Source organism: Ochotona curzoniae, unplaced genomic scaffold (genome assembly GCF_017591425.1).
Source record: "Ochotona curzoniae isolate NIBS_2020 unplaced genomic scaffold, NIBS_Ocur_1.0 contig_3432, whole genome shotgun sequence".
In the NCBI taxonomy this organism is placed as follows: Eukaryota; Metazoa; Chordata; class Mammalia; order Lagomorpha; family Ochotonidae; genus Ochotona; species Ochotona curzoniae.
In genome coordinates, this window is record NW_024465859.1 from 1,348,881 (window position 1) to 1,361,161 (window position 12,281).

Below are 12,281 nucleotides of genomic sequence, written 5' to 3' on the forward strand. Positions count from 1 at the left end.
GAGAGCAAAGCCTCCTTCTTAGCTGTCCTGTGGAAATATGCACAATGGGGAACCTACAAGACGGGCATGCCTGGGAGTGTTTTTGGAAGATCACTGTGAAATTGATGGGGATATGAAGACTTGGGGGAACTTGTCAGCCTCTTGGATCAAGGGCAAGAGGGAACTTGAGGAGGAGGAGAGCAGAAATGTTGCAAAGGATCTGATCTATCAGACATCTCTGCTACAGACTGTCTGGGTCAAATAACTTCTCTCCGGATTGATTTTCTTCAACTGGAAAATAGAAGTAATAATAGTAATGTTCTGTTCTTTTTTTTTTTTTTTTTTTGCCTTACCTGCCCTATGGAGTTGCTGTCAGGAGAAAAACTTGGGGTGCCTAAGGGCAATATTAAAGGGTAAAACTCCACAGAGATGGTGCTAGTGTTAGTCAGTTTTAATGGGAACTTATAAGCAAAGAGCGTCTCCTTTCTCTGGATGTATACTGAGGGGAGTTACCTGTGATTGCTGTACAAGTACAATTGGTTCTTTTTCCCCCTTATAATTTGTGCATTGCAGAGCGAGGACATTATGTAACTCTTCTGAATGTATTCATTACAGAAATGTGACTTTTTTTTCCCACAGCCACGAGACAGATGCATATACCTAAGTAACTTACACTGGGATGTTTTTGCCTGCATATACATGCCACATGTGGTCTCCATCTCAAAAGATCCTGAATGAGAATGAAGGAGAACTTAAACTAGAGACATTAGCTCAGTAACTTCAAACCCGGTGTCCTTGAAGTGCTCAGGAATGGCACATGGGGACTGTGGCAGTCCCTGGGTGTGTGGCTCGTTGGTGTAGACAGTGTTAGAAGGGACATCAAGTACCAATCTCTTAGTCTTTCTAAGCCTTGGTATCCTCACTTTTAGTTTCCGCCTTAAAAATTTCTTAGGTTAGAATAGTGGTTATCCAGTCCAACTGTTGTGTCTTATAATATTCAGAGGAATGAATGAATTAAAAACATCAGTAGGATCCACCCCAGACTGAGCCATTTAGGCTATGGGGTGGAGCCTTGGAGTCTGCTGCTGAAGTGCAGTGCAGGGTGGGAACCTCTAGGCTGCAGGTTGCCTACCTCTCTTAGTTGGGTTCCCTCTCCCAGCTTTGGAGAGGTCTGTTGCTTTTGCCCTGCTGTCTCTGCCTGATGAATAGGTGGGTTAGGGGAGGGGAGTCACTTTTCAAGAGAGTGTTTATTGGAGGAGGGCTGTTACAGTAATTCAGATTCCAGGGTTGTTCCCCGGGAAGTTCGCTTTGAGGACCTTATAGGTGGTGGGGATTAGTGTCCTGGAACCATCCTTCCAGAGAGATGGGGGTTCAGAAACATCATTCCCCCACTCCACAGTGTCCCCTCATACTTGGGCACACTGCAGTGGTTTACAAGAGTGGTTGACATCACAACATGCCAAGTACCATGGTGAGCCCTTTTATTTCATCACCAACCTTAGGAAAGTTCACAAACTAAAATACGGGATCTGTTATTGTCTTCATTTTGCAGGGAGAACTTCTGGATTTCAGTCACAGCTGTCATGTAGACTTGGGATTCAGGTCCAGATTTGCCTGTCTCTCAAGGCCCATGGGCTTAGACATCATGCAAGCTTGCCTCCCCATCTACAAAGAAGTCTTAAAAGTAATATTTCTGTATTCTTGTGAGTGGCAAATGGCAGGTGGCACAACTGCTTTTCTGCAGGTAACAAAGTAGACCTCAAGGCTGAAGCTGTGCTAAGGTAGAGCCAGCACTGGGATTTGGGGGCCTTGACCCAGATCCTGTGCTTACCTGATTCTTTGAGTCCTTCCTACAATAGATGCTATGTCTTTACTTCCAGACAGTGATGTCATTTCAGGAATTATTCCACTGACCTTTGCGGTTCAGACACTTTGGACATAAAAGCTGTGTGAACAGTGATTGACTTTAGTAATTTCACTTCTGGGAATTTACCTCAAGGAGTAAATTAGAGAAGCAAATAAGAATCATACAAGATTATTAAATTGCAGCTGTATTGACAGTACTAGAAAACAAGAGAAACATAGATGTGTGACGCCAATCCACAGCTTTGTGAATTCCACAGTTCCAGTTCTGTGGTTCATCCACAGGACTAAGTAGTCTATCATCAATCAAAGTGAATTATCATAAAACACAGGAAGATTCACATCATAGCAGGACTTAGATGCATAGCATAATTTGTTAGCATTATGTGTAAGGGCTAAAAACATAGTAAGGTAATATACAAAGTATCAACAAGGGTGAGTTTGGAGCCATATTTTTCTGTATTTTCTAACAAGGATGTGCATTTATTGTGCAGTCTGTCTGTATTTTTCTAAAGCATGACAAGCAGGCTGACAGGTTCAGGGACACGCAGGGAACCCATGAGATAGAGGAGACCCTGCCCATGGCGTGGTGTTTCCAGTTTGGCTCACGTTAACCCAGAACCAGGAAAAGCAGAGTGAAGACCTTACACTGCTAAGCTCCTCTAGACTGGTGTAAGCCATAAGGTTCATGCAAGCCCTGAGCACAGGGAAACAATGGACATTTGATTATTCCCTGTGAGCACATGAACAGGTTTTTATTTTGAGTCAAAGAAACAAAGTGGCACCCCGCCCCCACGTTTTTTAATATATAGACGTGAACCTGTACATGAACATGTGCTGTTCCTGGGGCCAAGCTAGCACCTGGCAGATGTTTTGGTCTGACTTGCAGTGACCTGGGCAGCTTTAGAGGCTCCCTGCTGCGCTGTGTAGATCCCGAGCCTAGACAATGAAGAGTCCCAGACCGAATCCCTAGTGGTCACACCAAATGAGGCTAGTTCAGGAGGAGAAACAACCTCTTCCCAAAGCAGTATTCCCCAAGTAACCTCCCAGGCTTCTCTTCCCTACTGTGACAGTCAGGCCAAGGGATTCATTCAGGAGAGAGGATGAACAGTTTCCAGTGTGACCTTCCTTCACAGCAGGGAGGTGCCAGGGGCACACTGCCTGGAAGCCGTCATCGCCCAGGATAATGCCAGGGCACCATGCCTCTTGGAGCCCCAGAGAGAAACTCGAGATCTTACCTTTGTGCAGAGGCAGTGTTTGCCAGGGGTTTCTAAGGTACAGGGCAAACAGAGGCTGTGCTCTTGAGGGCGATGCCCTCCAGTTGTCTGTAATGCAGAATGAGCAGGCTGTACCTTGCCAAGTGAGACCAGCGACCGTTTTGTGAAGCTAAGAGCTAGCTGGGTCACTTCGAATGGGAACAACATAAATACCATTTCTATTTCTGGAATGGCTTAATTTTCATTAGAACTTTAATTAAATGATTCCTTTTCTCCCCGGTCTTCCATGTGCTTTATTTATTAATAATTGCCTGAGCAAAGAGAATCCCATTCCAACGGCTTCCAATTTAGCACGATCATTATCGCTGTTCTTTGTTCGGGGTTGCTGGGCCGCAGAGCTCTCTGATGAGATGACCCATTATTCCTGGGCTTGCAGACGTCTGAAGGCTGCAGCGCTGAGAAGCGTGCTCCTGCCGCCCAGTGGTGCGCAGGGATATGGCAGGAGGCCTGAGCCTGCCAGGAGCGAGAGGGTGGAAAACTCGTGAGGCTTGCTGCATTGCCGCAGCAAGGATGACCTTGTACTGCTGCGGCGGGCAGTGTTCCACAGACACTGCCATACGCTCTCTAGGGAAGCTGCCCGCGTGCTTCACAATGACGATTTTGGAAGTGTGGGATTTGGCTAGTGCCCGCGTGCTGGTAGCCTTTTCAGTGTTAGGGAATGGATGCACTTGTTTTGGCAGCAGGTAGAGAAATACCTTCTGTGCTTGTTCACAGCATCAAAAGGGATCTGGATGATGCCCTAGTTGTCTTCATTCAGGAGGTTGTTGCTGCGGGAGAGAACAGCTTCTTCGGAAAATCTTTAATAGTTAGTATGTGAGAATTGTCCTGAACCTGTTATTTGAACAGGGTAGTATTGAGCAGAAAGGCACTGCAAGGCTTCTGAGGCAGAGCTTTTCACCCATGGCAGCCTTTATGGGATCGTGTTCCCCGGCAGTTCTCCCAGGGCTGGTTAGTTGCTGCAGCTGAGAATCAGGTGGGTAGGTGCTCCTGTGTGGAGGCTGCTTGGATGCTGAGTGTCCTGCAATGCACAGGACAGAGAATTCGCTGAGTGCAAGCATCTTTGGCACTTTTGGCCTAAAGTATTAATTGGAAGGAAGAGACTTTAGTTTTAATCTTTATTCAATAGATTGGGGCTGGGTGGGAGGCAGCAGGCAATTTACAGCAGTCAAGTGGATGGTGGGAAGTAATGCTGAGAACTGGAAAGCTCAACCCATACAAAAGGCAGGAGGATGAGGAGTGACGTGTGGCTAAAATCAGAGTGCCAGCCGTTGTGTGACACCTTAGGTTATGAACACATTTGATTTGATCCTTGGAATGATGCTGTGAGCTACATTACACTATTATCAGAAGGTGGGGGGCTTGGGCAGAGGTGCATCCAGGCCCCAGGGCTGGGGGGAATTCCTGAACCTGCATTTTTGCCTACTTCGCCTTTCTGAAAGGTCATCAGTTGGAAGTTCATTCAGCTGGATAGAGGTTGCATTTGCCTTTCTACTTCTGGTTACAATATTTAAAAATAACCATAGCCCATTTCTAACCTTTGATAATAAAGAGATCTCATGTAGATTTCCAGATTCTCTGCATCTTTTTTCCAGGATGTGTGAAAAAAGCATGGAGCTGGTTGGAATATTCTTTGGATGGTTGCCATCTCCACCTTGCCCTAAGATTCTTCAATTTATGCCTTTCTCATTTGTGTCCCTAGCCTGGCCCCTGTATGTGCTTGCTGTCTATTTCACCACGGAGTTGTCAAGAGCATGGAGGCCAAAGAAACAATGCCCGTCTTTCTCCTGGCTTGATGTGTGGCCTTAGCAAACAATTGTCTCTCTCTGTGTCCCTGCTTCTTCACCTGTAAACTTGAGTGACTAAGGATGTCTGGCTCATGGGGGGGGGGAAGTGCAACTTATGTGAGTTAAGGCATACAACTATTGCTATAGAGCCCAAGACACAACAAGGGCTATATACACATTATTGTTGATGCTATTACTATTCTTCACAAATGCATATTCTTTGGACTTAGTTCTAATAGATTCTTTGTTTAAAATATTTGTCAATTTATGTGTATTGACAAGTAATAAGATAAGCAGGACTTCAGAGTTGCCCTATTTAAAATGAAGACAGTATGAGGTTCATAAGGAGTTCATGAGGTAACCACTGTTAGGGGTTACACACAGTGTTTGATATACTAAGACACTGTTGATTTTCTCCTTATTGCTTTATCAATATTGTTAGACCAGCACAATTGACATTTTGGAGTGGATCCTACTTTGTTATAAGGGATTGACCTAAGCATTATAGGGTATTTAGTAGTATTATTGGGTTTTCCGCTCTCAATGCCAGTGGTATCCAGATGTGATAAGTACAGATGTGTTCAGCCATTGCCTGTTGTCCCTTGGGAAGTCAGTGTGTTCCCATTCAAGAAACGCTGTGCCAGGTCCTGGTGCATGGTGTGGCTGCTGCCATATGAGAGGAGAAAGCCTGTGCATATGCACCTTAGAGCTCTTATATATGTCAGCCATGTGCCCAGCAGCGGGTCCAAGACAGATTCTGGAGTGTTGTAAGCCTTCATTGGCAGCAATCCTTCCTAAAGGCTTGTGTTTGTCTGATTGCATTCCCCTCTGCATTATATTGCTTTCTGTAAATTTATAAGGATTTGGGATTGAACCCTGATTCTGTGATTTCAGTAGAATCACTTAGCTTCCTAAAGCCTGTATTCCTATTTTAAAAATGGAGGTAGCAATAGCCACCCTGTTGGCTGTCGTGACACAGTGTGTAGGTGGTGCTCAGCTGACCATGTAGAGAGTAGAGCTTAGAGGTGAGTGAGACAAAATTCCATGGTTCTTCAATACCTGGCTTTGCTCAGTTACTGCTCTTTCCAGGTTACGGTTTGATCTTTTGCAAATGATTTTGACTTTTTTTTTTAACTGGTAGAGAGAAACTTGTGTGCATTTTTGGTTCAGAATTCACTGTTTCTGTCCTGTCCTTATCTCGACAGATTCCTGTGTTATCAGTGACCATCCCAAAATACAGATCAAGAACTCGACGTTCTGCATGACTGCCTATCCCAACTTGACCATGGTGAACTTCACCAGCCAAGCCAACAAAACGTTCGTTAGTGGGAGTGAAGAATACTTCAAGTAAGTGGGCTTTGATGTGTTAAGAGAAACTCAGGGCATTCACACATACCCTATTTGTGGACCAGACGTGTGCGGGGCTAGATGGGTGAGGTTGCCTCTCTCTCCATCCTCCTGCCTGCCTGAATGATCAGGGAGGAATACCCTTCCCCATTTAGTTTCTAGGAGCCCTGTAGACTTGGAAAGGAGAGTTGACCAAATGCTGGCTGGTGAGAACAGAATTGGCACCATTGTAATTAGCGCAGGGTGCTGAAGAAAATCTTTGCAGAACCTTGGTCCGGTGGGATGTAAGCAGACCTTCATTTAACCAAATCATCTGTCCTCATCTTTACTTGAATTCATTCTCTTTTTCGGTCTCTCTATCTCTCAAACAGATAGAGAAAAAACACTCACAAAATTTTAGTTCAGATATAAACTATCTTTGTTCTTTGTAGCTTCACTTCAGTTTTTAGAAAGATTTATTTATTTGTTCCGAAGAGTTACTTAGAAGGACAGATAGAGATAGGTAGGAAGGTAGGTAGATGGATAGATCTTTGACTTGCTGCTTCACTCCCCACAATGGCCAGGTCTGGGCCAGGATGTAGCCAGGAGCAAGTAATTCCAGCTAGGTCTTCCACATGAGAGGCAGAGACTCAAGTGCTTGGGCCATCATCTGTTGCCTCTCAGCTGTATCAGTAGGGAGCTGGATTAGAAGCCGAGTAACTTGCACTCAAACCAGGCACTCTGGCCTGGGATGCTGGCATCCTAAGTGGCAGCTTGCCCTAGTGCACCACAATACTAACTCCTCCAGTCTAATTTTTAAGAAGGGTGCAGACAGAAGTTTTGGGGACATGTCTGAGGTTGTAACTGAAGCAGGAAGTGGTAGAGGAGAAGAGTGCTGTGGAATTGCCTCAGTGTTTTTCCTCTGTTAGGATGTGGGCGCACAAGAAAGGACTGTTGCACTGCTTGGGTCAAAGTTACCTAGGAACCAAGTTTAGGGCTACCTTGTTCAGTTCTGTTTGGCTCCTGAGCCCAAGTTGTTCTAGGCTTTGGGACTGACTACAGGGCTTGGCCATCCCTATCCTGGAAGGCATGGCTATATGCTGCCAGACACCTTCCCCTGCAGTCATTCCCTGGTTGGCTGAAAGACGAACAAGTTGGCTAGATCAGGAGTGACACAGTCACTCTGCCCCTGTCTATGCTATTTGGATTCTGGCTAGCCTTTTGTTAAGGTCACAGAAAAACACCAACCAGCACAACTAGCAGTTACAGATAGGATGGGTGGCTAGGTTGGTGTTGAATTGAAGAAACTGTCTGCTTCTCCTTTCATTCGCAGGAGTGAGGCTGCCCCACCAGCCATCATTTGCCTTTGAGAAAGACGGAGGTGGCTGGGCAGGCTGTGGATTCTTCCTCATAGAGGATGGGGCTGTATGTGATCAGGAGTCCCCTTCTACTTACAAATGCATCTTTGTCTCTGAATAGATTTCTTGAATAAAATCTAGCCAGACCCTATCTACTTTGTGGAAAACTGCTTGCTGTTCTAGGATATACTTAGTGCAATTGGAGCTGGAATGCAGCGCAGTATTCTAGATCTCTTACCAGAAGCACTTTGTACTGTATTCTCGTTCGTTAAGTGTAACATTGTGCAGGTGGGATCAGAATGCATTCTCACGAAAGAATCAGACACTGGAAAATGTACACTGAAATCATTTTTACGCCTTTAGTATGTTGTGGCCCTTCTTTTGGGGCAGGTCTAAACAGTGGTGGCACTCAGCCTTACCCAGAAACTTGTTGAAGGCTGTCATTGGCCTCCCAGCATAGTGTTAGGAGCAGAGTTGATTCAGCTGGTGTCTCTGCAGACACCTGTTGGTCAGAGAGCCAGGACTGCAAATCTCTCACAGCCACATCAGAGTGATTCCCTGGTGGCATGGGAAGGGACGGTTTGCTTAAGGTTCCTGTCTCTGCTGGAAGATTAAAGCCTGCAGATTAACACCTCTCTCTCTTTCTTTCTCTTTCTCTCTCTCTCTCCTCTACCCCCTCCTTCTCCTTCCTCTCCTTGTTTTCCTCCTCTCTCCCTCTTTCTCCTTCCATCTTTTTAGATACTTTGTGCTGAAGATTTCTGCAGGCATTGAATATCCTGGAGAGATCAGGTGGCCACTAGCCTTCTGCCTCTTCCTGGCTTGGGTAATTGTGTATGCATCCCTGGCTAAAGGAATCAAGACTTCAGGAAAAGTAAGCACTTGGCTCTCTCTGTGGAAGAGAAAGCTCTGGGATGTATGGCTCACATATCATGGAGCAGGCAAAAGGGCCTCAATAAGAGAGACGGGAGATGTGGGTGGTAATTCTGATCTTGAGGGATGGTGAGTGCTTTCAGCCTTGTCTATAAAATGGGGATAGAAGTGCCTTTCTTAGTGAGCTGTTGTGAGTGAGGCTAGCATATGCAAAGATCACAAGGTGCAGTGAGGATACTGTTCTTGGACTGGTTTCCCTGTTTTCCTCTCAGGGGTTGCCAGCTTTGGCCTGTCGGGCTGGCTGCCAGGTCAGTTCTTGCTTCTACCAAGAAGCTGGATAAGGATCAAAATTGTGAAGCAGATTCCTGCTTTCTCCTGACCACAGTGCTCTTGGCCTTCTGTGGCCCTTCTCCAGCCCTCAGTTCAACACTCTTCTGCCCCAAGAGCCCCTGGTACTGAAGGAGGCCTGTCTTGCCAGTGACACTTTGTTGAGAAAATACTTGGCTCCTCTTGCTGAGCTGTCACTTGGCTGGGTCCTTTGGAGATAATGGAACTCCCTCTCCAAGCGCAGATCCAAGTCTCTGAAAGCAAGAGGTCCAGGAAACCTCAGGCCACGCTGGGCATTGTTGAAAGTACCATGTTGACGTATTCCTATCTCCCTACTGTCTTTGGGAGAAAAAAATGCTCACTGAAGAGTTAACCAAACTTCTGATGACACTGCATGAGACATTTTTTCCTATTTCAGGGTAAAAATGGGACTGAAGATATGTAATAGTGGATTTTGAGACCATGTGCTGTGAAGTTGAGATTTGGTTCAATTGCCCCATCCAGAGCTTCCTATGGGATTACATTACAACCGCCCAACTTCAGAAGGATCTGGTACCCTGAATGAGTCTTATCTGAGAAACTCTCACTCAGGGATATTGCACATTCTTCACCAGGCACCTGGACCTTGCGTTCATTAGCCTCATAGGCTAACCTATCTTCTCTCTGGGCATAAGAATGTATTCATAGATGCCTTTTCATTTCAGCTATTCCTGATGTTTTCTTTGTGATCTGGCACCACAAAGACTTCACTGGTAGACTGTGGAAAGTTTGTCAGGATTCCCTGCAGCAGATGGTAACCTTAAGTCACATCATGGAGGGAGGATCCAGTTACATAGAGGCAACCAGGTTGGGAGCGAGGAGCCCTGGATTCTTGATGGAGGGGACATGTCATGGGTTTTGCCATGTAAGGTCATCTCCCTTTGGGCCATAGAAGCTGGCTAAGCTTGTGATCTCAGCCGTCACATACTGTTTTGGTGATAACTGAGAAGTACATTTTCTGACAGTAGCTATGCAGGAGTCCTCACTTTCCTCAGTGAAGGCAGTTGTGTTGGAGTTCTGTTCTGTGGGACCACTTGCTGAGGGAGCTGGGGGGTCTGCTTTTATAGTCTGATTGGTCCCCACTTCCTCTTCTGTAAAATGAAAGCTGAGATTAAGTGAATTCCCAAGAATCCTGTTGGCTCTAATGAGTTCTGTGAGATTGGATTGATTCTTTTTCTTTTCTTTTTCTTTTTAATATTTATTTTCATTTGAAGAGCTGATTTTACAGAGAGAAGGAGAGACAGAAAAATTTTTCATCAACCGGTTCACTCCCCAAGTGGATGCAATAGTTAGAGCTCCAAAATCAGCAGCCATGAGCCCCTTCTGGGTCTCCCATGTGGGTGCCAGGGCCCAGGGTCTTGGGCTGTCCTTCTCACGTCATAAGCAGGGAGCTGGATTGGAAGTGGAGCAATGAGGGTACAAACTGGCACCATGTGGGATGCCTGCATTAAAGGTGGCGGATTTACCTGCTCTGCTACCATACTGGCCCCCTTTCTTAATTTTAAAAATTAGATTCATTTATTATTTAAAAGGTGGAAATTTTTTCACAATCACATGCGTGTGCACACACGCGCGCGTGCACACACACACATTTCTTTCACCTGCTGGTCATTCCATGAAGTGTTTACAACAATGAGAACTTGGCCAGGCTGAAGTCAGGAGCCTAGAGGTCCATCCACATCTCCCACATAGGTGACAGGGATGCGAGGACTTAAGCCATTACTTGCTGTTTCTCAGGATGTGAATAGAAGGAAGCTGCACTGTAAATGGAGGAGGACTGGAGCCCACACACTTTAATACGGGATGCAGGTGCTCCAAACAGTGTCTCAACCAGGGCTCCAGGTGCTTGCCCCGGGTCAGTTGTTTCTCTAAGTTCATAGGGAAATATTAATGTGACCCTTACACCACGGCCTGATGTGGCCTGAGGTTTCCTGGAGTCTGTGCCTTTTGCGGCTTAGAACTCAGCCTGGATGGATGGTTCTTTTTCTTCAAGAGGTCCGGCTAAGTGATCAGCAGTCTGAGTCAAGTGTTTGTTCAGCTAAATCCTACTGTCACAGCTGTCCCTTGTGACTAGAGTTGGAGATTACCTCAACCATTATCCTGTTGGACAGGTGGGAGAAGAGATGATAAGTGTGGTGGGTGAGAATGCAGCATCTTGGTAGTATAAGGAAGGACACTCTGGTGGCTTCACATTCAGACCAATAGGAGTTTAAATTTGGGCTTTGTCACTTTCTGGTTGTGCAATGCTATCTAACATTTGAGTTTTATTTATCTGTAATTTTGGGGTAATAATACATACCATATAATGTTGCTATAAGAATTAAGTGAGATAATGCATGTAAAATGTGTAGTCTATGGCCAGTTCATAATTATAATTAACTTTTATTAGTAGTAATATTACCATTAATCATCATTAATTTTTATTATTATCAATGCATGGTGTATTGAGTGGGTGTTGTGGCACTCTGACATTTTAAAGGAACTGACTTTGTAGGGGAGAAAGGGAGTTTTGTTGAATATGTTGTGCCAGACATTGCACTAATTGTTTTTTTTTTAATTTATGTATTTTTGAGGCATTAGGTCATTTGATCTTCACCATCACATGCTAGGTCATAACATAACATTTATTCTTTTTTATTAAATTTCATTTTGTGACACAGTTTCATAGGCTCTGGGATCCCCTCAACCCTTCCCCATGCCCTCCTCCCTATGTTGGATTCTTCCACATTGTTGCAGTAGTATAGTTCCTATCCAGTCATGATTCCCTCATTGTGAGGATGTACCATGCACTGAGTCCAGCATCTTATTGTCCAGATAAGTTCAACAGTTTCATTGGGGGACCATCCCTGGTCTGAAAATAGAGCTGGCAGAATAACATCCCCTCCAATGAAAAGCCACAACACAACATCAACAATTTACAAAATTATGGAGTTAATTGGCGTGGTATTGAGTGACCAATACATAACGTTTATTCTTATTTCACAGAGAGTTGAAGCTCTTCAAGGAAAACTTCCTGATGTTACAAAGCTTTTAGTTGGCACTGGTGGGATTTGATCCCAGGCCTGTCTTGCTTTAAAGACTGTCTCCACTACATGACATATATTCCTGAGGAGGGCTCTTGCGGGACATGCAGAATTACAGCTCCCTCGTTTATACACAGCGTGGAGAGTGAGTTAGGACATCTGTCCCCCTCCTCAGGCTCTGCTGTCTTCACCTGCAAGACCTGGAATAAGTCACAAGATGCTTCAGGGACTCATTTCCTCATTTGTAAAATCAAGGGTTAGAGTAAATAGTCTTTAGAATTCCTTTTAGCTCTCTTACTGCATACTTTTCAGAATGGCCTTCTGTCTGGTTCTTTTCTCTGATTTAGAATTTAATCCTTAGAGCTGCATTTTTTAGGCTTTCCGAAATAGGAAGTATTGAGCAGCCCCATTGCTAGCCTAATTGAGAATGATTTG

At 45.0% G+C, this 12,281-nt stretch overlaps 1 protein-coding gene across 1 annotated transcript in view; it reads left to right on the forward strand.

Annotated features, from left to right (window-relative positions):
• The window catches only part of SLC6A5 (solute carrier family 6 member 5), a 53,710-nt gene that overhangs the window by 9,126 nt on the left and 32,303 nt on the right, over positions 1–12,281 (forward strand). The window contains exons 6-7 of the mRNA XM_040980277.1: positions 6,109–6,250; positions 8,326–8,458. Of these exons, the coding sequence (XP_040836211.1) occupies positions 6,109–6,250; positions 8,326–8,458 (275 nt within the window). The remainder of the gene's footprint in view (positions 1–6,108; positions 6,251–8,325; positions 8,459–12,281) is intronic.